The sequence below is a fragment of the Acipenser ruthenus genome, chromosome 47 (assembly GCF_902713425.1).
Source record: "Acipenser ruthenus chromosome 47, fAciRut3.2 maternal haplotype, whole genome shotgun sequence".
Taxonomy (NCBI): Eukaryota; Metazoa; Chordata; class Actinopteri; order Acipenseriformes; family Acipenseridae; genus Acipenser; species Acipenser ruthenus.
Window position 1 is genome coordinate 7,836,203 of NC_081235.1, and position 26,156 is coordinate 7,862,358.

Consider the following 26,156-nt stretch of genomic DNA (forward strand, 5'->3'; position numbering starts at 1 on the left):
GGAAAGGAGAATGATTTAGCCAAAATTACACCTGCATGTAATGCACCATCCTCTCGTGCTTCCTGAAACTTTTTTTTTATATGTTTTCTTTCCCAATAATCTACCGTTTTTACAGCTTTCCTTATTAGCAGTGTTTGATATGAGAATCGAATGCCCATCCCTGAGGGTGGGGATTTAATTACCATTTATCACACTCTACCGCATGCAGTGTCTTAATAGATAAAGAAGAAAGTCTGTCTGTCTCTCTGTTCCTTTCTGCATTCGGACCCCGCAGAAGCCAGTGCAACCAAACTTTGCATGACCTCCTCTTTCATCCAGGGGAAGGTCGGGGGCTATGTTTGGATCCAAAACTTTGACCCCCGAGGTACTTTATTTAGTAACCTCATTGCTGGATCACTGCAGAAGCCATGTATCTCAAATTAAAGAAACCCACAAAACCAAAAAAGAAAATTAAAAAGAACACAAATTTAAAAGTGGCAAAAAAAGCCAAAATAAGTTTTTATTTGTGCGACACCCAAGATCGGTAACTTACAGGAAACCATAAGACTACCATTCCCCAGTTTGTCATGCATGAAATATTGAAATATTGAATTTCCCCGGACAACGCCAGGCACTTCAGCTGGTTTCTTATAATCTCTGGTGTGCGTTGTTTTCCTGCCAGAGTCCTAAAGTTCTGTGTTGCTTGTTTTGGGGGGGTGTGACTCTGCGTTTATGTTGGTGAGTTTTTTTTTAGCTCAAGCAGTGGTTGCGCTCTGTTGCTGGTGTTAATGAGCGTGTGTTTCCTGTAATTACAGGCTGGTTATTCCGGGGAAATATCAACTGGATGAGCCCATTGAAAAAATTTCATAAGTTATTATAAAACTTTTTTTATAAATATAACCAGCCTGCCAGAGAAGTTTCAATGTGCCAAAAAAAGTGGGGCTGTATCTTGTTATCTTGTGTGTCTGGCTTCAGCGCATTGTAACATCCGGTTCATTCATTGAAAAAATAAAAACCCGACGACAACAAATAGTTCAATTTGAAGTTGAGCTGCTGGTTTTTGCTGTTAGACAGAGAGTGACGGGCTGGCTCAGTTAAAGCCTGCATGAAGCTACCCTGCATTTTAAGCCTCGTTTGAATGTGGCACACAGTAAAGCTGATAGCAAGGGTTTGGGGGATAAAATCAACATGCAAAATGGAAATGTAAATTGCATGTTCTGGAGTTGTATTACTCTTTATCCAATAGCAGCTCCTAAAGAAGAGACCATGACAAGTGGTGGGAGAATCCGCAGTCTCGGAGCGGGATTTGGCTGTGTGCTTCTGTGCGTGTGGGGAGAGAGTGATCCCATGCGTTGCAATTAAATGGCAGTTTTAGAAATTATCCAGTAATCCTGTTTGTTTTATAGGGCCCAGAAGCTATAGTAACTATGCATTTTATACCAGCGCTTTACGTGCAGGCACTTGAATCATAAGCAGTTTTCCAAAATGCATTTTTTTTCTCTCCTAAAAACCCTTTTTTCGTTGGCAAATAATAGCGTTTGAATTTGTTTGAGTGCAGTACAGTGCAAGGTATTCCCACTTAAAGGATAACCCCTCTTTTAGATACTGTCGCTGTGCTAAGCATAGGCATACACACTGAAACTGACTGGGGGTGGTCTATAGTAGCTGTATTCACCTACCCAATACTGGGTAGTATATACGACACAGGAATTCATTGTAATGGGAAACAGGCGTGACATAAGAAACCACAGCTTTCAATGCATGCAAATGTTTCCATAGCTTCTATTTTCATACCTTAACATCCTTCAGGGGAAACGTGTGTGTGTGTGTGTGTGTGTGTGTGTGTGTGTGTGCGCCCATGTACCGTACCCCTGCTATCTCACCTACTCACTCAATATGCGTCCTCCATTCCCACCCTTTAGCAATCTGTACCATACATTCTGATCTAGAATCCTGTAACTTTTCCAGTGCTTATAAGAGAATCAGGGTTATAAAGTCTTGGTTGTCGCTTCTTCTTTAATCGCGGGACGCACCCTGTCGTGGAGGTTCTGTCTAGGGCGATTGCACAGGTAAAGGGGTTGAAGCAGGACCTAGTAGGAGATCTTTGTTTTGCTTCCAAAAAGGCTGTCGCACATGGTGAGCTGTGGGCTGTAATTACCATGGACTCTCTATGGAAACTGACGGGGAGCACATGGTCTCTACCCTGATCCAGGTGAGGTGAGCATCACCTGTCTCCCTTACCTGGGACTAAATATTCCAGCAGGGAGGGGGGGGGGGGGGTAGTGCTGTGCTGTACTGCTTTTATTATCATTCTCCTAGTAAACACCAGAGCTGTTCCTTTGGGGCGGTGCTGCTAAACTTTACTGCACAGCATTATCTGTGGTACAGTAGAAATATAATTAGGTTCATTAAGTCAACTCTCTTCATGTGGGATAGCGTCTCAGGGGTTCCAGAGAGCTTGGTTTAGTCAAATTAATTTAGGAATTCTATTTTCGCTAGAAGAAAGTCTTTTGGAGTAACATACTGGACGACTGCTTCAAAATAGCAAATAAAAATGGAATAGTTGTGTGCTGAACACGTTTTTAGAAATGTCCTTCCTCTTTATCAGAAGTGGTAATGTTATCGAATCCCACAATTTTTTTAGTTGGCAGATGCCTTCATCCAAGGTGACCTAGAGGTGTTGCAGGGCAGGACTGTACAGGGTTACAATGCAAGATTAATGAACTGGGATGCAACAAGTTAGGATTAAAATATATCATTTTCTTTTCTTTTCGGGGTGGGGGTGGGGGTTGCATTTGAAATATTTTCAGCCAAAGAAAAACGGGAGCACCATTAACGATGGGTTTCAAAGCACTGGTTCCTCCTTTTTGTGTAACTCTTTCGACGCTGTGCTGAGCGACTCCTGCTGTCCGTTTGATTTCAGGACCGGCTGTAGGCGTGGGCTCAGAGATCCCCAACCCCAACACCCAGAATCCGGGCTGCAAGATCATGACGTTCCGGCCCACCATGGAGGAGTTCCGGGATTTCGACAAATACATGGCGTACATCGAGTCCCAGGGAGCACACCGAGCGGGGCTGGCCAAGGTAAGCACTCCCCATCGATGTATCCTTTTATTTTTTTTACCGATTTCTATATAGTTATAAGCTTTAGCTAGCCATCTGGAGGAAGGGCAGTCTGTCTAGCTCTGTGTTCTTATTTAGTTGCTAACTTCTTCTTTTTAAAAATGATTCCTTACCGGCAGTGCCCCCTCATTGACTTTAATTGACCCAGGGCATGTGGCTGCAGTAGACTTGCTCATCTGAACCAGAGATCTGAAATTGCATTTCATTTAGATTTGGTTTTGTTTCCTAAACTTTACGATTGAGGTTTTAAACTAGCTCTGCCTTTTTTCTAAGGCTCCCATTTTATAAAGAATCTACCATCTGCACCATAACCCATTGCACTAGCACTGTCATTCCTAAAACTCTAGGTGATACAAAACTTTTGGCCATAGCTGTAGCTTTATAAAGGGTGTAGCTCTGTGTTTGTAACTGATTAACCCATAGTGGGAAGCTCTCCAATATGTATGACTGCAGTATAAACGCATGTATACCACACTCTCTGTCTCTCTCTGTGTCTCGCCCAGGTAATCCCTCCCAAGGAGTGGAGGCCACGGCAGTCGTACGAGTCGATCGATGAGATGGTGATCCCTGCGCCCATCATGCAGGTGGTGACGGGTCAGTCTGGGCTCTTCACACAGTACAACATCCAGAAGAAACCTGTGACTGTGGGGGAATACCGCAAGCTGGCGAACAGTGACAAGTACGTACAGCCTGAACCGTTACCCCTGCCCCCTGAAGAACCGCGTGGCAGGGCTTCCCAACCTGGGCCCTGGGGACCCCATGTGTCTTCTGGCTTTCATTCCAGCTCGCCTCTCAGTTACTTAACCTAGACCCTTTTAATTGCACTCATTCTCTTAATTAGACCTTTTCTTAATTGTTCTCCGCTCCCAATAAGTTGCAGAGTTCCAGTTACTTATAAAATGTTATGGATAACTTGAAATCTGCAACGGTTTTAAGCTGAAAACAAGTAACCCTTTAAGGTTAACTTGTGTGTCCCACAAAAAATAAACATTTTTTTTTTTTTTTGCAACGAGGTGCACGAGACAGGGTTTAAAATTTACTGACGGGATGGATCTGGTCGTCCCAATCGTCCGTTTCCTCCTCGCGATACTTGAGTCGCTCTCAAATGTATTTTAAGAAGAAACCGTTTGAACAAGCGCTCAAGTCCTTGTGTGATTTAATAGGATTAAGGTCCCCGTTCAACCCTGCTGAAGCAAGTCGGAATGATCTGTAAAAACAACAATAATGATGAGAACATTGAGATTGTTTCTGCTTTTGAATAAAAGAAGAAACCAATGATTTTTCCATTGCATCATACAGGTTTTCCACTGTGCTGTGGTGCGACCATCTGCTAGGATTATATACTCAATGGGCATTGCGTGCAGTGTCAAAATCATGCTGGTGGTAGATGCTCAGGAATCTTGTTTTTAATTTGTTCAAAGGAATAACTTACTGGTGTAGATTTATTGAACTTGTATGCATTACACAATAACCTCATCCTTTTTGACTGCTGCACCCTAACACTACCGATAAGCTCTCTGGTTTGCTTACTAGATGAAAATTGAAAATACGTTTGCATGAAACAAAAGGTGAACACAGTGGACTTGGTGCAGGGCTGGATTGATTTCAGGCCATCTCTTGTGAATAGCTGCGGAAGGGAATGCAGACTCTTAATCTGGCAGTAACCTTGGCTCCTGGTTTGCGCGCAGGTATTGCCCCCCTCGGCACCAGGACTTTGAGGACCTGGAGAGGAAATACTGGAAGAACCTGACCTTCGTGTCCCCCATCTATGGCGCCGACATCAGCGGATCTCTGTACGACAAAGTGAGTTGCAGACGCGCAGGTTTTAGTTTAACCTTTTTGTTAGGAAAACTAAAAACCGTGGACTTGCACATGCACGTTTTTGCAAAGGGGATATAGTGGAGGCAGTCGTACACACCTACGTCCAAGTGTCACACTGCATTTATCAGGAGCACCGCTAATCCAATTGCCAGGAGGCTTGGGGTTAACATTAGCATGTGTTTTATTTATATAGTTTTATTGGTTTCTGCTATACAATTAATTACATGCTGGTGTTCACAATAGCATCGGACATCTTTCACAACATGCTGGTATATTTCTCTTTTTTTTTCCTTTTTTTTTCTTCTGTATTAGGCAAATAGGAATTATTATTTTCTCTGTTATTGTAATTGAAATTTATAACACTCCAGTTTGCACATTGGTGGAATTCGGTGCTTAGAAACGTGCAATACAGAAAAGATTAAATAGTCATTAAAGGAGAGAGGAAATTGACTTCGGCATGATATGATAAAGTAGGTATTTAAATAATACTGAATCACCGTAGAACAAGAGAACATACATTTACAAATTAATTTTTACATTTTTTTTTAATGAAAGGTATCTGCTGCCACCTAGTGGAGACAGGCATGCCCTGCAGCCTTCTCAGAAAGGCACAGATTTTGTATTCAACCTAGAAGCAAGTCTGCTTTAACGGCACACTTGTGTTGGGAATGTTAAGTAGTTTTCTGTCTTTGGAGATGGTTTAAGGGTGACAGAATTAAAACCCAGTGAAAGAAAACCTATTTAAAATAAAAACCATCAGGTGGACCTAATAAGAATGGAAAAAGTACATTTCAGGAAATACTGCACTGCAAGTTTCTCTGTGTGCTTTGATCCCCATCTTGTGGCCGTAGTTGGTAATGCATTTAGGTAGCCTATATTGCTATACCTATACTGTCCTGGTGAACGTGGAGCCAGACAGTCATCCTTACACTTTTAGTTTTATGCTAGAGGCAGAACAGCGCCCTCTAGTGGGCCCCGGCTGTCTGTCGAGCTGAGTGTGACTGTGTGCTGCGTTGCAGGGCATCCGGGAGTGGAACATCAGCAAGCTGAACACGCTGCTGGACATGGTGGAGCAGGAGTGTGGCATCGTGATCGAGGGAGTCAACACCCCCTACCTGTACTTCGGAATGTGGAAGACCACCTTCGCCTGGCACACAGAGGACATGGATCTCTACAGCATCAACTACCTGCACTTCGGAGAGCCCAAGTCCTGGTGAGCACCACCCCCCTGCCCACCCCAGCTGCCTGCCCGCCCGCCTGTCTGTAATCCAGTGAGCTGGGAGTCCTAGAACTCTTTTGCTTACAGTTTATTGCTTGTGTGTGAATCACACACTCCCCCTCTCTCTCCCATCCATCTGCTATTACATAAAAAAGCTAATTACAGAAGCATTACCCATAGGAAAAGGAAAATGACTCATTTTCGATTTCTAAGTATACAGCTTTTTGATAGGCTGTATGCATTTTTGATCACCTCATCAGTGCCTCTGCCCCCTCTCTATACATCAGACACACAAATCCAGGATTTTGTGATTTCCTGATTGGAATCCACATTTTGTATTTTCCTTGACCCATGAGGCACTAAATCAGAGGAGCTCCAATAGAAGCCCTGCATCTGGTCCGTAGATTCTAAACATGAACGCTGATCTGGGTTTACCAGCTTCTTGGGACACCTGCTCCTGCTGGCAGTTAGAGGTCTTGGAGCAAGGTGCTTTAGACAACGCATTGGGGATGTTAGAAACCCATTCGCTGTAGGGTTGGAAGGATTATCACAGAGCACAACATTAATGATTTGTTTCCGTACATTGTACCGAGCGTTAGCGACAATCGCGCTGTCGACCGGCGAGATTCATTTTTAAAGCTGGAGAGAATGTTCAGATTGTGGAATGGCTTTATTTTAAAAAGGCAACAAGCGACAGAAAACGGCGAGTGCGGAGGAATCGCAAACTCCTGATTTTAAAATCGTGATCATTTTTTAGAGGATCATTTTAATGTCCCTTATGAAGGGAGAGGAGCCAACAAACGTGGCCCTCAGGCTGGTTTTGAACCCAGTGCTCTAGGACTAGCTACCTTTATTTTTATGCATGCAGGTGCTCGGAGACAGTCCTAGTAAAGCAGGGTTTATATAGAGCCCAGTGTGCTGTGATACGTGGACACAAATCATTGTAGTGTCTCTTCACAATCACTGGAGGGAGCTGCGGTATAGCAAAGTGCTGAGATTACTTTTTTATTTTTAATAAATAATTACAATATGTAAAAAGAAATAATAATCCTCTTTGGAAAGATGACAGTTGCTATAATTCGGCCAGGCAGAAGCCAGTGGGAAGGGTGTCTCTCTCTGTAGCACTGCAGCTTGTAGAGATTTATGCACCTCTTAATAAATCATTTTGTGCCCACGGCCACACTTACAAGATAAGACTTTTTTTTTTTTCTTCCTCTCAGCATTTTTCATGCAATGTTCCTGTCCTGCGTTGAAGTGAAGAGATGTAGTGTATACTGATTAGCTGATGCATTCGTTTGCTTCTGCAGACACCACCAGCTCCATACCGGGGTGGGGACGTCATGGTCTGGATTGAGTTCGAGACCCAAACCTTGCAGCCCAAGTGAAGGGGAGTCTTTGGGGTTCAAATAATCTTAGATTGAGATCCCAGAAGAAGGAATGAATGAAGTCAAGCAGGGAAAACCCCTGGAACAATAATAGTGTGGAAAACACGAAATCCCAGACACTGTGGTATTTTAGTAGCTTCAAATGTAATTGAATTACTTGTTGAAAATCACACTGCGTTTGTCTGGGTTCAGTTTTCTCTGCCCAGGCTTTGTGTGGATGAAGTGTTGCAACTAACAGACATCCTCATCCTATTCAAATCATGTGACAGTGTAACCTTTCCACCCTCACGCATTATCTATATATCTAGGCTGAGGAGGCGGAGCTAGCACAGTTGCAATGCTGTTCAGTCCTGGCATTTAGGATTCTCCAGACAAGCGCCCAAGCAAACTCAAAGCCAGGTAAAGACAGAGAGAGAGAAGAGAACTAAACTCAATACTGGAGCAGTGGAACAGAGAACCACTCTGAATGATTGCAGACAGCATTAAATAGTAACAGCAATGTAAAAAAATAATTTTTATTTATTTTAATAGGATTTTTTAATAGGAGTTTAATAGGATTGGAAAAAGCCTCCTGAGCCACTAGGAAGCATCCTTGCAGATACAATTGCAGAGTAGGAAGCGCTACAACAGATGGGCAGACTGAGAGACTCCGTGTTTGCAGCTCCAGTGAGCGGAGGGAGAGAGCAGGCTGTGTGTGCGGGTAGAGTATTCGACACACGCCCGTCCTGGGACCGGGAGATGTGGTTTCACTGGCTCTGTGTGATTCTGTTTCCCTGGGCAGATTCGTGACAGGAGCGCTGTTAGTTACATTTGTGATACAGGAAGGACGAAAAAGCCCCATATAATCTGTTTTATGGCTTTCCTTTTTCTGTTGCAGCCTTTTTTTTAAAACTCATGGCCTTGTTTGATTTATATGTTGGAAAGCGGTTCCACTGTTAGCTGTCAAATCTCGCTGTGATCAAACCTGTGCGGACAGGCCGATTTTAAAGAAGTGTCTTCTGGTCAAGGGAAAGATATTAGGATTCCTGAAATCGGCAGTGCTTGCTGTGGCTCATCCAGTCAATTCCTGTGTATGGTTGTTTTTTTGTTAAAGTTGAACAGTTAATTACAGGTTGTTAAAAGTCACTATTTCCCGATTTTGAAAAATGCTGTGTAGCTTTGTCAAGGCAGCATTTCCGAGACCGTGTCCAAGTGAGGCATTTTATGCAATTCCAGTAAAGTAAAGCTGACTGTGTCCGCTGTGGGGTGTTTTATCATTCTAGGTGGGGAGTCCTGTTGCCTGTCATGGAGTGCCTCCAAATGACAAGTTTCATTGCTTTGCGGTGAATGATTTTCTTAGCAGGTTGTAATGTATTAGCTGGTTCAAGTAAATCATGAAGGTCTTGCACTGGAATAGACTGGGTGGGAAACATTCAAATATCAAACTGTCTGTGTTATGAGTTGCCATGCAGATAGATTCTGTCTCAACGAAGATTTGAACAACAGTTGATTGGAGATTAAAAACCATTAGTGTAATGGCATTATGGGGCAAATGGGATCCGTGATCGTACCGCCTTATGACATGTTCTGCAGTATAAAGGGCTGCCGCCTTATTTGTTTATTCAGCAGACGCCTTTATCCAAGGCGACTTACAGAGACTATGCATCAGCTGCAGAGTCACTTACAATTACGTCTCACACGAAAGACGGAGCACAAGGAGGTTAAGTGACTTGCTCAGGGTCACACAATGAGTCAGCGGCTGAGGTGGGATTTGAACCGGGGATCTCCTGGTTACAAGCCCTTTTCTTTAACCATTGGACCACACAGCCTTATGAAGGGGGAGCACTGTATGTGTATATGTGCTATATATATATATATATATATATATATATATATATATATATATATATATATATATATATATATATATATTAATAAAATACAGCAGCTGTTTAGTAGTAAGACTCTGCATGCATCACATATACCGCAGTCATTAAGTCAGTCAATACTGGCCTCGACATTAAGAAAGCTGTTTGTAAAAAGAACTGCAGACTGCAATCCACACCATGACAGAGCTGCAGTTAGGCAGAATAGCCAGCAGGTGGCACTGTGGCTAAATGGATTTGATTCCAGAATGTGTGTGTGTGTATAGCTGACAGCAAATAGCTGCCTGTGTTGCACTTAGCTGATGTGTGCTTGTGCATTCCATCCACGACACAAACACTAAAGCAGGCTTGTGGTTTAATGCAGTGTGGAAGTATAAATGCCTCTTTTTAATAATGTTAAATCTGGGGGCTCCCGAGTGGCGCATCCAGTAAAGGCGTGTGGAGTGCAGGATGCGCCCTATAGCCTGGCGATCGCAGGTTCAAATCCAGGTTATGTCATTGTCGACCGTGACCGGGGGTTCCTAGGGGGCGGCTCACAATTGGCCGAGCGCTGATGCTGTGTGCGTCCTTGAGAATTTCAATGTAAAGCAGGTTATCAGAGTTGACTTAATTTTCCTAAATATGCTCAGTTCTAGATTCTGTCTGTCCACTCTGGCTGTTTCTTTCAGATTCTGAAAAGTATTTTATTTGCATGACTTTCTTTCTCCCCCCTCTCCCCTCTAACTTCTGCTCTCTGTCCCCGCCCCTTTTTTCCCCCCTCTGCAGAGCCCCACTTCATCCGTCAATATGCAGCATTTCCAAACTCCTTAGCAGGAACAGCGTCGTCTGTGTCCCTCGTTTTATCATTTTGGCTGTTTCATTAGGCAAACCGGAACTAATCCATAAATCACTGTGAAAATCACAACGCACGCGCAGGGAAGGGGGGGAAAAAAGAAGGATAAATGACAACAAATTAAAAGATGTTGTCCTCTTCCCAGAAACAAACCACAAACAGAAATCAATTTCACACACACCCGGGCCCTCGTCTGTTAACAGCTTTCTTCCTGTTTTATTTTCTTCTTTTCTAGTACTGTGCAAGTTCAAGCCAGCTGTGTGCTGAAGGGTTTAGTTTGCACTGCAGTCACACACAGCTGCACGACTCGGTTCCATGTGGATCCTTTCCAGTTCAGGTTTTGTTCCAGCAACAATAATAATAATAATAATAATAATAATCAATCTATTCTATTCAAACGGCACCAGTTTTTAATACTGGAGAGTTTTAACTCTTCTCTCATATAAGCCTTGCCCGATATGATGAAATACAGGGGTACTAAGTCTGTAGTTAAGAGTATTGCAAAGCAACTTTTGTAGTGTTCTGAAATATCAGTTAATCTCAACTAATGTATTTTTCCTATTTGATAATCGCCTCGTAATGTCATTTTCTGGTTATATCCTAGCAATGATATATTTAAAAAAACAAAAACAAAAAAAAAAACACATCCTGGTGCCCTTAAAGGGCTCAGCTGGTACCGTTAACCTGTCCCCCCCCCCCCCCCCCCCCCCCACGCCCCACAGTAGATGTAAGAAATACCGCATAGACCATCACTGTGCCATTTCTTACATGCGCTGGGAGCAGAGAGTTGCAGGGGGACAGGTTACTCGTTACACTCTGGTGTACCCGCTGTACTCTGAGAGAAGGCTTTTGGAACCACAGGGGTATGCTTTAAAGCTCTGTGTTTTTAAAGATGTGGGGGCTGAAAAATAGAAAATGCTATACAAGGTGAAGCAAGAAGATTTGTGTGATAGCAGTGTGTTCTTTTAAGATACCAGCGCTGTTCGGATTGAAAGCGACCCCGCAGAGATCCAGAACTCTACTCGGGTGTAACACAAACTGACTCGGAGACACACACACACACACACACTCACACACACACACTCACACTCACACACACACACTCACACTCACACACACTCACACTCGCGCACACACACACTCACACACACTCACACTCACACACACACACACTCACACACACACTCACACACTCACACACTCACACAGACATGCAGGGAGAGCCCGACCGCTGCAGTTAAACAAGTTTGGATCATGATTTCATTGGTTAACGCGAATAGCTGAATAGCGCCTAGGCTTGTGGCAGTAGTATTTAAGATCATTAAAGCAGACCCCATATTTACCCTGTATAACTGATCTGTAACACAGATATGTGTTCATGTCATTTAGATGGTTTAGCTCTTTGAGAAAGTTTGACAGTGTGATCCGGTGTCTCCAAATGGAAAACGGTTTTAGGATAAAACTTAAAAGAATTTCTGAGTTCCTCCGTGAGTTGAATCTATTCCTGTCAGTTCTTAAAAGTAAATTTACTCACACGGATGAACCTTCATTTTTTTTTTTTTTTTAACACGAACGGCTGTGTTTTTTAAAATTCATCATTTTCCCTTTTTGCTGTAATTATAGCGTGTTAAACTGCATGGTGCCTGTTTGCCTAACCCCTGTGCAGCAACTGTGAAATTAACTTTCTTCCCCTCCAACACTGCTCCGATCAAAGTAACATTTTTTTGAAGATCTGCTGTCAAATCTCGAAGATTGTTGCGCAATCCTCCGGTGTGCATTGAGGAAATAAAAAATAAAAAATTAACTGAACAGGTTCTTTCAAAACTGGAGCCCCCCCCCCCCCCCCTTTTTTTTTATTAGATTTCACTTGGGAGGGGAAAAAAATGGTTATTCTTGAATGCAGGAGTCTTTGGTGATGCCTGCATGTAACTCCTTTTAAAAGTTTATTTTACATGCTCTTCAATGAAGAATCTGCTTCTTGAGAATAGATAGTCACTCTCATTCAAACCTCCTCCTGAATAACTTGCACACTGGAAGGATTTCAACCTCTGTACACCCCCTCTTTCATTTATCTCCACGTTCATTCTTTCTCCACGCGTCTTGTTTTACTCATTTTGAAGAGCGCTCACTCCTGCTTGCACACAGATCTGGGGCGGCTGAAGATTTGATCAGTCGGATTGTTGTGAAACCGACACTCCCGGATGCATCATTCAAGCTCCAGCAACACGTGTAGCTTCTTTGAGCCATTCCAAGTTTTACCACTGTGAGCTAAATGAAATATCTGAGCTTGGGAGTTATGTAGTTCACCAGTCCGGATAAGCACGAAGCTTGGACTGTGCTACTTTTAAGATAGTTTGCCTTGCAGTTTCAGTTAAACAGGGAGCCATGTGCAAGAATAAACACAGACCCAGCACATCCCTTTGGACTGCTCATTTGACAGCACTCGGTCACGTGATCACGGAGCACATTGGCGCTCCGAGACGATGGACAGAACCCCGAGGCAGAGCAGCTGATTGGGTCGAGCCTCGTGGTTGCATTCGGGAGCTCTCTGTTCGACTGAGCAGCCAGCCGTTCTGTTACTTTGTCATTTCCAGACCTCTCCTCTAACTCGCACCCCATCTGTGACTTCCCAAAAGGTGGACACTCTCTGGTGTGTGTGTGTGTGTCCAGAACCTGTATTGTGTATCTACTAACAGTTTTGAGAGCACCTAGCATGATCATTACGAGAACCCCAGCTTCTCAGAATGACTTTTGGTGTAAATCATTAAAAAGCCAAAGCTATACAGCAATCCACAAGCTAGAAATCCTCTCCAAGTGGTCTACCATTCTTTTATGACCCAGCCAATGAGCGGCCCCTATGTTCTTCTTTACGATCAACGCGAGTGGTAAATAACGTGTGCTTGAAGAGCGTGCAGCATCAAGCTTTATTTACGGGTTGGTTTGCAATGAACGATTGCCACAGATTTATCTGCTTGCTCTGTTTTTAAAAGCTGTGTGCAGTGCCGTGATGGCTGCTTCAGAATGTCTTTCCCTATGTATACCCTGACAAGCAGAAAATTGACCAGTCTCCTAATGACTGTGAGTTTTGTTCTGTGCCTGTAGGCGTTTTGAAATATAGCAAATTGATGTATGTAATGTATTACGGAAATAAAATAACTGCACCGCAGTTAAATGCAGAGTGGATGCAAGTCTACGTTCTCACTTGTTGGTGTGCGGTGTTACGATGTCATGTTAAATGGCCCTTCATGTACTGTGCTGTATGTCACGTGTTGCTGAAAATCGAGAAAGGAAAACCGAACGTTTTGCAGTGAGAAATATATTCTGCACGTATGAATGACTCTGTTGCTTCGTTGTATAAAGTTTGCTTGTGTGGTTACCTCTGCCTGTCACGTAACTTCACGTCTGCATCTCCGCTTTCCGCTCAGCTGGGTTTTCTGTCTCCAGGGACCGCTCGCCCAGCTGTGCTCTCAGTAAATAAGCCTGTAACAAACCTAATTAAAGTCTATATTATATACAGCAGCTTGCTTGAGATGCTCAGTGGTGCTGCAGTGTGTTTGAGCAGCTCAGTGGGGTAGAGTGCTGGGCTGCACTGTGGAAGGTAGTTTGTGTTTGTGCAGCAGCGAGACCCATTTTGATTTCAGAATGTACAAGTGAAGTTCTTTTTTTGTAACCATGGCTACTAAGGATGGCAGATAGAAAACTCCAATTGCAAGTAGACAACCATTTTTTTTTAAAAATTATATCCGTAGCGCTGATGTTATTGTCCGTTCTCTCTAACTAATGGCAAAGCTCTTATTATGTTTTCAGAGAATATGTAGCGCACATGTGAGTAAATGGGCTGCTACACATTACGATACACAACCAGCAAATTATTATTATTTTTTTTATTGAGGAATCGTGATCGTAAATGTGAAAAAAAAACAAAAAACAACTCTAAACACATCCTAGAGACATTGACAAAAATAGCAGGGTAATTGGTGATTGTGCCAACCCTACTTGTATGAATCCTACAAGGATCCCTGGTAAATTTGGTAGTCAGACGAGCCTTTCAGAACCCTCAACCAGAAGAGAAGCAAGAACCAACAGAAGAGAAAAACCAGTCTGCTTCCAAGGGGTCACGTTAGCAGACCTCTGAATTTTGAGCATTACTTTGGCTGAAAAGGCCATTCCAATTACCTCTGGGTGAATCTCTTCAGAGTAACCAGTCTGCTTGCTTTGCGGCTTGCACACAGCGATAAGAACCAAATATTAGCATGTTTCTACAAGTTTAAGTTTTAAACCTCCTATAAGATTCAATTAATCTTTATCTCCGCAATTCCCTATTACAAAACCCTAATTAAACGCAAAAGGACACTGCTTATTTATATCAAGGGGCAAATAATCCTTTATTACTGCAAAACCCCCAGAAATTAAAATGCAGCACTGTGGAGCCACCATCTTCATTTAAATGTAAACGTCGAATTCCATTTCCCTGTAACATTACGCAGTGTAAGCTGCAGGAAAGCTTTGTGGTGTTTTGTTTCATTGTTATATTGATGCAAAATGTGCTGGTGGCATTTTAAATTGAGGGAGGGAGTTTTTCCTCCCAAGAATATAAAAAAAAAAACAAACAAACAGTTTTTTCAGGGTGCTTTCTCTTGCAAACTGCTGAATTAATCTTAAAGATATTGATATTCTTCTCTTACTGGATTAATATGTGTTTCCTTATTTATTTTAATAAATCTAACCCTTACAAGCTAATAGGTCAGAGCTAATGATTTTCTAGTTTGCTGGCAGATATCCAGTCGTTTTGTAAGCATTCTAGTTTTGCATTTTTTATTTTTTTTAGTACAGAAATCCATTTCAGTTTGGCGTAGATACTGTATCTTGTTACCCCCGTGGTGTCCGTACACACACTTGTCACGCTGTATCATGAGGACTGCTCATCCTGGATCGTAACGGTATGGGTTTTATCCTATAAACACCGGGGAGTAATCCTTTTATTTATACTGTGCACGCCTGCTGTAGTAACTGAGGTTCAGCGTGCACTGTTACTCCCATCTGTGCTGTTGTTTGATTCGAGGGTTCCCAAGATCAGAACACATTAAAACTCCAGAAGAATGAGCCCATCGATTCACTTTTTGAAACAGTATAAAAAGCTGCTCTTATTTAAGTAGTTTTTAAGATATATTTTTTCTCGTATTCTTGGTTTACAGTGAGTTTTTCAAGGTTAAGTGCTTTGCGAATAATGGCTGCGCACTCTGAATCTCATTTGCAAGATGATCCTGTGTGGACTTGTTTGGTTTGCGATGCTGTCAACCACGGTTACGAGTTCAGGCTGGACGAAATCGGTCTTCCATAACGAAGAGATGGATGTCAAACCACTGCTACATACAAATACAAGAACCAAATCAACATATTGACCTTTGCTTCCTGTCTGATTGCAGATTTGGATTGTAGGCTGCAAACAAAACAGCCCCATGTTTCCTATGAGAGCTACTGCTTACAGATTCTCATTGCAGAAACATGCCATAACAAGGCTGAGAAGCTATTGCTTATTTTGTGAATGCTTTTTTAAAAATATTGTGCTTAAACAATTTACTGTACTATAGTAGTTGGAGTTTTGCTGCTATAAAGAGGGATTGGAAGAGAGTCGGGCAAATCCTTGATATAAGGACTGCCAGGATTCATTCAAGCCCCAGTGGCTGCATTTACTTGGCTATGTTCATGGCTTGTGGAGTTGGGTATAGATGTGTGTCCGGTACTGGGGTTACAAGGCTATCTGTGATGTATTAAGGTGTCTGTAAGCTTGTCGGCAGTGTGTGTTACTTGCAGTGTCTCAGTACCCCCACTCGCCAGCACTGCCTAGAGCGTCTTGACTGATAACCAATTCAATTAATTCATTTGCTGTGGAAACACCCCACACCGCAGAGCAGTGAAACCTGGCAGGCAGTTCAGTCTGTCCCGTTCCTCGGTCTGTGCAGACTGGGGGTTGACTTGATCAGCCTGTACCCCTCGCTTGCATAACTCACAACTTGTTTTGTTTTTTTAGAGCTTTTTTGCAGTACCTGGGTATTCAGCTGCATTGCATCAACCATTTATTTTAAATGGAAATCTTGGCATAAAAATAAATGGTTGATGCAATCTAGGCTGATTTTCCCCCACTTCTCAGAAAACTCAGACAATGGCACTGGCTTCAGTGAGAGAGCGTGCACCTTGGCGTTCAGCCTTGGGACGTCAAACAAAGCTAAATCGTGTATCCAACGAGTGCTGGGTTAGAGACCCCCAAACTGGTTTTGTAGATTTGTACAGCAGAATAGCCAAATCCATCCGACAGAAACACGGAAGGCTGGGGTGTTTTATTACTGGCAGAAAGTACAAGGTGCTGTAAGGTGTGGAGCTCCTATTGCCCGAGGCCTTCACTTGGCACAGCGTCTCTTACAATTCTGCATTGCCAGCCTGCCTGGCACCACAAACGTATCTCCTTTCCACAAATGAGGAGCCATTTAACTGCAAACCCTGACAGACTGCGCCACTTTAGAGCCATTTCATGGTGTTGAGTGTCTTATTAAACCTTTCATTAGCTGGAGCCTAGCCTAATAAAAGCCCCTTTAAACCCCCCTCACCCCCCCATGCACGCACACACTTAGGGGGGCAGAATTGTAACAATTAAAATGGCCATTAATTCCACACCTCACCCTTACTCACACAAAGAAAATAAATTATTTTGCCCTGTAATCTTCACCTCCTGATTTTAATGAATGGAAAAACCTAAATAGCTTAATAATCCAGCTCTTGGTTAGGGCTGAACATTTTACTTGTTCCCTCAAGAAGTCTTTTCCAGAGAAGGATGCGGTTTGATTCTAAAAGTCTTTTTGATGTTTCCACTGTGGAACGATTTCTGAAGCTTATATAACATTGTAACAGATCGCATTATTTTTAATTGGCTCGACTTTAGCTCACAAGCATGCTGTTCCCTATTGCTACCCTAATTGCCAGCTCAACATTCGTTAGCGAACTGAACTCACTTGAGATCTTTTCAATGAGTTTCTTATCACTTCTAATAATGATAATTTAAAAATAATAATAATTAGTTTTGAAGACTGCATAGCATAGTCTATGAATTAGAGATCTCAGATACATGCAATACATTTAACATGTATTTATTATTTACTTGGGGGAAAGTGTCCTTATGATATAGAAGGTTCGGGCTGTTGCACTGTGGCAATTCATAAACTGAACCTTTCACATGCCCTCCAGCAGTATGTGTTTGTATATTCCTAGAAAAACCTATTTCTGAAAAGAAACTAAAATATTTAATGTGCTTGTTTTTCAGGTATGCAATACCACCAGAGCATGGGAAGAGACTGGAGCGACTGGCAAAAGGTAATCTCTCTTTCATTTCCTATTAAATTACCTTAATCTAGTGGGTGAACCAATAAGCAAATTTGTACCATACAACTAGGCACCAAATATAGGCTTGTACCCTTTGAACAGAGGCCAGCAGAAATGATATGCGACTGCACAACCCACCCCCCCTGCAGCCACATGATCAAAACGGCTGGATTTGAACCCGTGACCTAGAGGTGAAAGAGCTTTTATCCCACAGTCAGTCCTCCCTGAGAATAAACGACACAATGAGAATAATTGATCATTCAAAAGCAAGAAACCAAAAAAAAGGATATATACACACACACACACATACATACATGAGGCTTGACAGTGAATCTAATAGAGGCTAGCAAAACAAGCCGTGGCGATCAAACGCGATTGTTTAATACTTCTCGCTAGTCTATGTAAGAGTGTGTGCGCGTGTGCGTGCGCGCATTGTATTTTTATAATATAATAGTTCAGTTTTAACGTCCGTCTTGACTGATGACAGCTTAATGAATGTGCGCTTGGAATTCAGACTGTATTTGTGTTGATTGCCTGAAACACATCTTTCACAAAGTCCTGCTTGCAAATTCAATAACCGCTGAACCAGACTCCCCCTTTTATTGGCGTTCTCTCATCAGACAAATAAATGGAGATGATCTGATGTCTTCCACCCTCTGGATTGGTATCGACAAAAAAATTGAAAAGAAAGTCATTTAATGGAGTTTTCATTTTTATTTGTCATCTCAATACTCTATTTTATACAGCGTTGTGTTTTTTTATATATATATACACACGAGTCATCCCTGTTTGATCTACCTTATTAGACCAGCTGCAGTATTGGCAGGTCATAGCGTGGCAGTATCATCTGCATGCTTTGTGTGGAGATAGCTTATAGCAAACCGCATAGCAACACTGTATTTGTAACCTCATTAATCTTGTTTACTTTTAAAGCAAAAAAAAAATTCCCTACGTTTAAAGCAGTTTGCTTGTTGTTTTTGTTCACTAACCTATTTATGGATGTGTAAATGCTTTTTCTATAGGTGTTCGCAAATTTTTCACATATAATTTTTCACATATCCGCCTGTACCCCAGTCCACAGGGGGTCGGATATGCGATGTTGTCCTGTGTTCATAGCCGCGATGATGATGATGGTGGTGGTGGTGGGGTTGTGTTACAAATCGACACGTACAGTTCACCTTGGCCAAAGTGGAACTCAATCAAACTTATGTTGAGGGTTTTATTGTAGTTCTGTCTTTAGCACACCGATTTTTTAAGGAAATCTAGGAAGGTGAACGCCGGGAAACGAATGGTGATCCACGTGAGGTGAAGAGCCTGCTGTCTGTGCCCCTGTAGTGTCTAGCTGGAGGCTTTGCTAATCGGCAAACTCAGTGTGACAGATCTGCCTCTTGCTGTCGCGTCAGTCTCACAGGCAGTGGGGGTGGTCTTCATTGCTTTACAATGTGTCATTCTACCTGATGGCTAGAATTTATCGACAGCAACACACAGGTTACTGTACTTGAATGACTCTGTTAGTGTTTTCTGTACTAACAAACCTTTCTCCTTTTAGTATAACTCCCATGTTTTTATTTTAGTAAAATACATACAGAATAGTGTTGGTCTCCTTTTCTTTTAATTGGTAATTTGATAGTTTTTCCTGTAATGTAGTATAAATTAAAGGAATATTCGCACATCCAAAGACTCTTGTCCCAGCACTAACTATTTTATATGCATTACATTATATCAAACTCGAGACCGGTACAATTAACACAGTGTTTTCTTTTTTTTTTGTGCTATTTTTTTCCCCCCCTTAATTTCAATTATGTGAAAAACTGTAAAATAGGCAAGTGGGGGGGACACCAGTCATGTTGTTTTTAACACTACCTGTTCTTGAAAGTGTGCAAATAAGATGGTCTCTCAGCAACCTTGCAACGCAGCTGTATAATAAATTAAAGATTGTTTACTGTTTAAATGCGGCTCGGGTTTATTACATTTTTGTGGTCGTCTTTTTAATCTTTAATGAAGTGCAGTCGTCCCCAGGGGAGAGAGCGATGCAGAGACAGAGACAGGCACCGACAAGGCTGGCGTTTTCAGATGGTGCCAGGTGATTTATCTTGGCATGCCAGTGTGGCTGTGCACTGACCCGTACTTTTCAGCCGCCTGGCACTTCGTTAGATCAGTTTAGGATCCTCGCTGATGACACACCGCTATAATGGTGTGCGAGGGATATTTCACTAGGCTGGATGGGAGAGCGTGTGTGTTTAGCCTCTGCCTGACTGCATCAACAGCCTGTCAGGTGGTTGCCAGGATTTCAAAGCCTGTTCCTTTTGATACCTTCTGAATTTGCATAATTAATTATCTGTTTTATTAACCCAAGATGCGGGCTCTCAAGTAAACATTTGACAATTTGCATTGCAAACGTATGGTTTCAGGAGGGATATCGGTTACAAAAACACTGTTATCCTTTTTTTTTATTCTCAAAAGGATATTTAACACCGCCCCTAGGTCCCCATTTAAAACCAAACCATTTAAAAGCTATTCCCTATGAGCAAAAGTTTTCAATATGTTCAAAGCAACGAAAAAAGAAAAAAGGTTATTGCCCAATCGACAAAGGCAATTGGCAAAAACCATTCATGGCTGCATTTGTAAGCCAAAGTGTCATGACTTTTCTCATTTTTAAATGGTTTTTATATAAAAAGCAGGTGATTTTCAGGCAGATTCCATTTCGTTTTAGCATTAAACAGAGAGAGAGAGTGAGTGGGGAAGCATTCAAAACTGAACATTTTGAGGAATGCAGCGAGACGCAGTCCACATTCCACAGACACTATAGGACTGAGCACGGTGAAATATGAAATGCCAGCCATCAAAAAAAAGGATGAGCTAAAGAAACAAGCTTTCAGGAGAGTTTTTCAATTACCCCCGTGGCACCTTCTAATAGCAGCTTCGTTTAGCAGACTGATTACGAAAGCCCAGGCGCACAAATGCACTGGTTTTGCATTAAACTATTTTGAAGCGTGCTCTTGTTATCCGCCCAAATCCATTACCTCATCTCGAATCTGTGTGAAGCAAGGTGTTGCATGGCAGGCACAGCTCTTGACTGTAAAGATTAGCCCCAAAAGTCTGATGGTGACGAATTCCTATGGGCACAATGGAATATCTGTATAGCAGTGGATTACTTTTTTGAAGTTGTCTTTAGCTAGATGTATAGCCTTTAGGGGTATCATTTCAGCTCGATTTTTATATAAAGAAGCAAGCTTTTTAAAAATCATCATCATCATCATCATCATCAAGCTAGGCTATTGGAAATTGAATCAAACTTCACTTTCTCAATGGCTTGCTTGTCCTTTCCATCCGTTTGTCTTTCATCCTGGAATGTGGGCTTCAAAAGTATTTTGCAGCTTTTCCTACCCTTTTTTTTTTGTTATGGTTTGCTATGATTTTTTTTTTTTAAATACACTTTTCCCTTCCTCTGTGCTTTACCATGCTTTCACTGTGCTTTATTACACTTTGCTATGTTTTTACTATGGGAAGCTTTTCTAAGTGTAGCCTCACTATATAATGGAATAGTCAACGTGGTGGCTTTGATTTCAGCATGGTAACCCAGCCCTAGACTGGGGAAACATTTACATTTTTCACATTTAATATTTAGTGAAATGACTTGCCTACCAATGCCTGCAGCTGATTGACGAGCATACAAAATATTAAACCAATCCGCAGCATTTGAGATCCGACTGTGTTTCCGAATGCAGGAAGAGACCGCTGTGGTCACTGTAAATATTCCTGTAAAGGAAAGAGCTTGCAGATTCTCTCCACACTGGAAATGTGCATCGGCAAGCAGGAAGAGGAGCCAGCCCCACGCTGGCGTTAGGTATTCTCTTTGAAAAGGACTGAAGAGACCTGGAGCACTAAGTGATAAATGGTGTCAGGGCTTTGGGGAGCTAAATTTAAACGTTGAAATCCATCTGGAATTAATTAAAGCAGTTTATAACAGGTGAAACTTAGCTGTGAGCTCTGTTGCAAGGCTTTGCTATTCGGGAGGGCATCTGACCCCGGTTTTATTATGAAAGACTTGAACTTTTATCTAGGGGGTGGGGTTACTGTTTGCTCCTGTAACACCTAGAGTCCTTTGTTTATCATTCCTCAGTCATGTCCCCTTTCCCCATGCTTTTATCATAATGATCTGTGCTCTAATGTGCTTCATACTATTTTGCTGTCCTTCCTTTGCTTTTACTCTGGCATATCAAAAGGTGCACAGATTGTTTTCTGAACTGATCACAGACTATTGGATATCCGCTTTACCTGCTGGAGGAAAAGCGCCTGGGGTCTCGTATATTACAGCGAAGCTTCGTCTTGCCTGGTCCCCATGTCATTTTATATTGGCGAAAGCTGAGTCCAATATTAGCAATATTAGCTACTCCTCGTGTAATGAAAATCAATTGCACCTTTTGAATTTGTACGAGGACTCTTTTGTACGAGAGTGCACTGGTTTGTAAGTGACTTCTTGTGTCAGGAATGCACCGATCCCTTTTAAACAACAGATTTAATACAGTGTTTAACATATTAAAGCCAGTAGCGTGTAATTGAAATTCTTAATCAGAACGCCTTTCTATAACATGCTCTATAGCTGCAGATCTTTACTAAAGGCGTGTCCCTCTGTCTTTAACCCCTTGCCGTCTGTTCTGTATTCCAGGGTTTTTCCCGGGAAGCTCCCAGGGATGTGACGCCTTCTTACGACACAAGATGACCCTGATCTCACCCTCCATACTGAAGAAGTACGGGATTCCTTTCGATCGGGTAGGTCTGCCGAGCAGCAGTGAACGCCATAATGCTCCTGGGAATGCTCTTAATCCTTATTTTTTACATTTACTGTAAGCTACTTTTTTTAATTTAGTCGTCGCCAATGGGTTTTACCCCAGTTTTCTCCACAATTTGCAATGCCCAATTTTTTATTTTTTATCCCGGTTCACCGCTGCAACCCCCCAGCGACTCAGGAAACGGAGGCTGAAACACGCGTCCTCCGAAACGTTTTCCTGCCAATCCGTTATTTTTCGCACTGCAGATCCACAGCGCAGCCACCTGACCTATAGTGCCGGAAGATGACTCAGATCTGAATGGCTCCACTGCAGACCCGGGCGGCGCTCGGCCAATTGTGCGCCGCCCCCTAGGAACCCCCGGTCACGATCGGCAATGATATAACCTGGATTTGAACTTGCGATCTCCAGGCTATAGGGCGCATCCTGCACTCCACGCAGAGCACCTTTACTGGATGTGTCGGATTTAAGCCTAAAAATGCTGTTTGATTCAACTATTCTCATACAAAAACCTGCAAGGTTAATTTAAGGACTCAAAGGCGTGCCTGTCCTTATGTGTTTATAGTTTAACTATAAGTTCGTTTTTGTGGAAACTGGCGTTCGTAAAGGTGACCCTATGTTTCTGTGCAACTTCCAAAACTGTGAATACTTTGCATCTTCTGTTCAAACTGCATGCATTGACTGCGTTGGTGAAATCTCTTGATGTAGTTTTGTATCTAGTTTCTGTTTTGTGACAGATCAGTGGTATTATAAAGCGTGTTAGAAATCCGACGATTTCCGAAGCATTTCCACAGAGCTAGCTCGACGGGAAAGATGGGGCGAGTACCGCTGTACAAGACATGATTAATGAGACAGAAAAATCACAACTGAGAGAAAGCACGAAAATAATTAGATTGGATTTTAAACGTAATGATTTTACTTTCAAAAGCTGATGGGGGTGGGTGGGTGGTGGGGGGATACAAAAAAAAAAAAAAGCTTTTGTATCAAACTCTGTATCACCTGAGATGAAAGCTCAAAAGAGGAGGATAAGAAAAAAACTCCATTCTTCCTTTTGCTGTTCTCCAGGCGGGCTTCCGAGCAGTGAAACTCCCTGCAGACTTGAAAGGCAATAACCAGTCCGTTCCTTTAAAACAGCAGCTAACCCTGAAATATCATCCTATTAAGATTCTGTCACTGTGACAAAGCAAACGGAATAAACTTAATGCAAAAGAGGGCTATTTTATTTAATTTTATTTGTTAATTTGCATAAAGGATGGATGACTTTTCAGGATGCACAGACTGTACATATCACAGCTCTGTCTCTAGTGCTGGCAGTGTTGTGTTGTCTCTGCGGCAGTGCTAACTTATCAGATCTCAGACTTTGGTCTGGAGAGAGAGAAGGAGGAGGAGGAGGAGGAAGAAGGGGCTTGTTTGTGGCACAAGGCAAAAGTTCTTTACTGTACAGTACCAAACATGAAAAGTTACTGCCAGGATTAGGGTCAGTAAATGTTTTTTTCAATTCCAATTCCCTTTTAATCAATTCCAACAGTCATCAAAATTGCAAGTACGTTTTCTGTTCAAATGAGCTTCTCACCACGGCAACAAAAAGCTACTGAAATCCAAGTCAATGTTAGTCAATTATATTGGCTTCAAATGAAATGCAGTTGAACAATCGCAACAATGATGTCTCCTAAAAACATATCGATTCCAAATCCTTTGAAGGAAGGAATTGATTTTAAAAAAGGAATTGGGATTGACTGCACCGAGGATGGTACTCGCCAAAGAAGTTCACCAGAAGACTTTGCTTACCCACATAAACAGGTACACTGTATCTTCAGCAGACTGAGATACCAATTATTATTCAATTAACCTTACAGATTGGATGGCTGCAGCAGCCCTGTAGGTTCTGTACTAATCCACTCTGTTCGCATTTTGCAGGCATTTTAAGAGCTACTGCATGCAGATTAGCCAAATTCATCACTGCCGGTAATAAGTAATAATAAGCTTTAATCAGGCTGTGCATTCCAATGCCTAGAGGTAAAAAAATGGTATAGTAGAAAGGGCTGTTTAAATCTCTTCACAAAGAAGACAAGGACTCAGTTAAATGTTTTAATGCCATTACACACTGGATCCATCATCCTTTTTATAGGGATGACCGTATCTCTGAGTGACCACTATTCTAGGGTGTTTGAGGGGAGCGAGAGAGAGCAACTATTATTGAGCCCCAGTCATCGCAGCACTGCTATTCACTGGAGGCCCGCCATTCAGGTAGTGACCAGGGTCAGCCTTGCTTAGCTTCCAAGACCGGACAAGGCTAGAAACCAAAGAGGTATGAACTAATCTTGCCATCATCCATAATCTTGCAGTGCCACCTTATATTGGTCATTCAAATGAATGCAAACAACTTTGAGGAGGGAGGGACTCAAGTTGGACAACTTTAAACCTATTGCTAAGTTGTTTCGGGTGATGAGATATTTTAGTATAGTATGCTTGGCACTGCATTGACTCTAACCATCACTAGGACCAAGCAAAACGTGAAGGCTTCTCTTTAAAAAGAGATTTCCTCCATTTCTGATCATCTCCTGCACGGCTAAGCATCCCGAGCAGCTCTCGTTGCCATGCTGTGATCTAAAAGAACAACATTTCGTATTCCTTTCTTTCTCTGCCTGCAATTCCTAGGAGGACTGGATAAAAATAAATCTGATTCCTGCATCTACCCACCACTCGCAACTTTTTCTAATGAGCTAGAGCCTTTGTAGATGGAACTTCTAAGACTATTTTCCACGACCGGCCCATCAGCCAATCGTGATGCAAATGGCACTACACTAGAAGTGCTGTACACATGGCTTTGAAACTAGCTAGCCCTTGCAATTTTGTGTTGAAATGTCTATGTTCCCTGTTAACTGGGGCAGAAAAAAAGTCTGGCCCAGACCAAACCACAGTTCTGGTACTTGCAGGTGAAACAGTAGCTCAACACATATTTTACAAGCAAACGTGTTTTCCAGAAACTTGTTTGAAGGAGAAATTGTTTAAAGAAATGGGAAAACTGTTTCCCACAGTCAACCTGGGTTCTGCTTGTATTGATATGTTCAGTAGCTGACAGAACTGTAGTCTCCTTATGTTTCTTGAAAATGTTTCAGAGCTTAACAGCTAAGCAGATGCAAACATGGTGAAGGTGAACTGCAGTTTCTTTCTTTCTTTCTTTCTTTCTTTCTTTCTTTCTTTCTCAGCAGCCTTTCAATTTCCTATTAGCGTCTCTTTCCTCCAAACTTGAAACATCAATTTATATAATCAAGCTAATTGTATTTACATTTAGAAGGAGAGAAAAAAAGAAAGCAAGCAAGCGATCGATAAGAGGGAGCTTTTAATAATTAAAAACGTGTATTTCTGTAATCTGCTATTGATTTTGTTCAGTCTACTCGCTTGGGTGGCTGGCAGGAAAGTTAGTAAATTGTGCTGCGAATCCAGTGACTGGCAGCTTCTGGCTGTAGCTTTGCTTTAACAATGATTACTTGTCTGTACAGTCTATCCATCATGGGAGGCGATTCTTAATTCAGTGTTGGTGCTTTATTGACAAGGCTGACAGTCGGAGGGAGGCTTGCTATTGAGACCTTGCTATGTTGAGTAGCCTGGCTTATCTTCGCTCCGCTGTTTTGAATGACTTTACCACCGTGGATATTTTTTGACAACTAGGGATGTGCCCAGTTCTGTCAAGGGTATTTTAACTGTGGTTCTCTCGGGCCTTTATACTATTAGTAACAGTTTGAGGTACAGCCGGGTTCCTAATCG

At 42.2% G+C, this 26,156-nt stretch overlaps 1 protein-coding gene across 2 annotated transcripts in view; it reads left to right on the top strand.

The window, feature by feature from the left end:
• Positions 1-26,156, top strand: part of LOC117962785 (lysine-specific demethylase 4B-like) — a 74,972-nt gene that overhangs the window by 6,240 nt on the left and 42,576 nt on the right. For both annotated transcript variants that reach the window (XM_059014339.1, XM_059014338.1), the window contains exons 2-7: positions 2,903-3,063; positions 3,606-3,781; positions 4,791-4,905; positions 5,943-6,136; positions 17,540-17,589; positions 22,268-22,371. In XM_059014339.1, the coding sequence (XP_058870322.1) occupies positions 2,903-3,063; positions 3,606-3,781; positions 4,791-4,905; positions 5,943-6,136; positions 17,540-17,589; positions 22,268-22,371 (800 nt within the window). The remainder of the gene's footprint in view (positions 1-2,902; positions 3,064-3,605; positions 3,782-4,790; positions 4,906-5,942; positions 6,137-17,539; positions 17,590-22,267; positions 22,372-26,156) is intronic.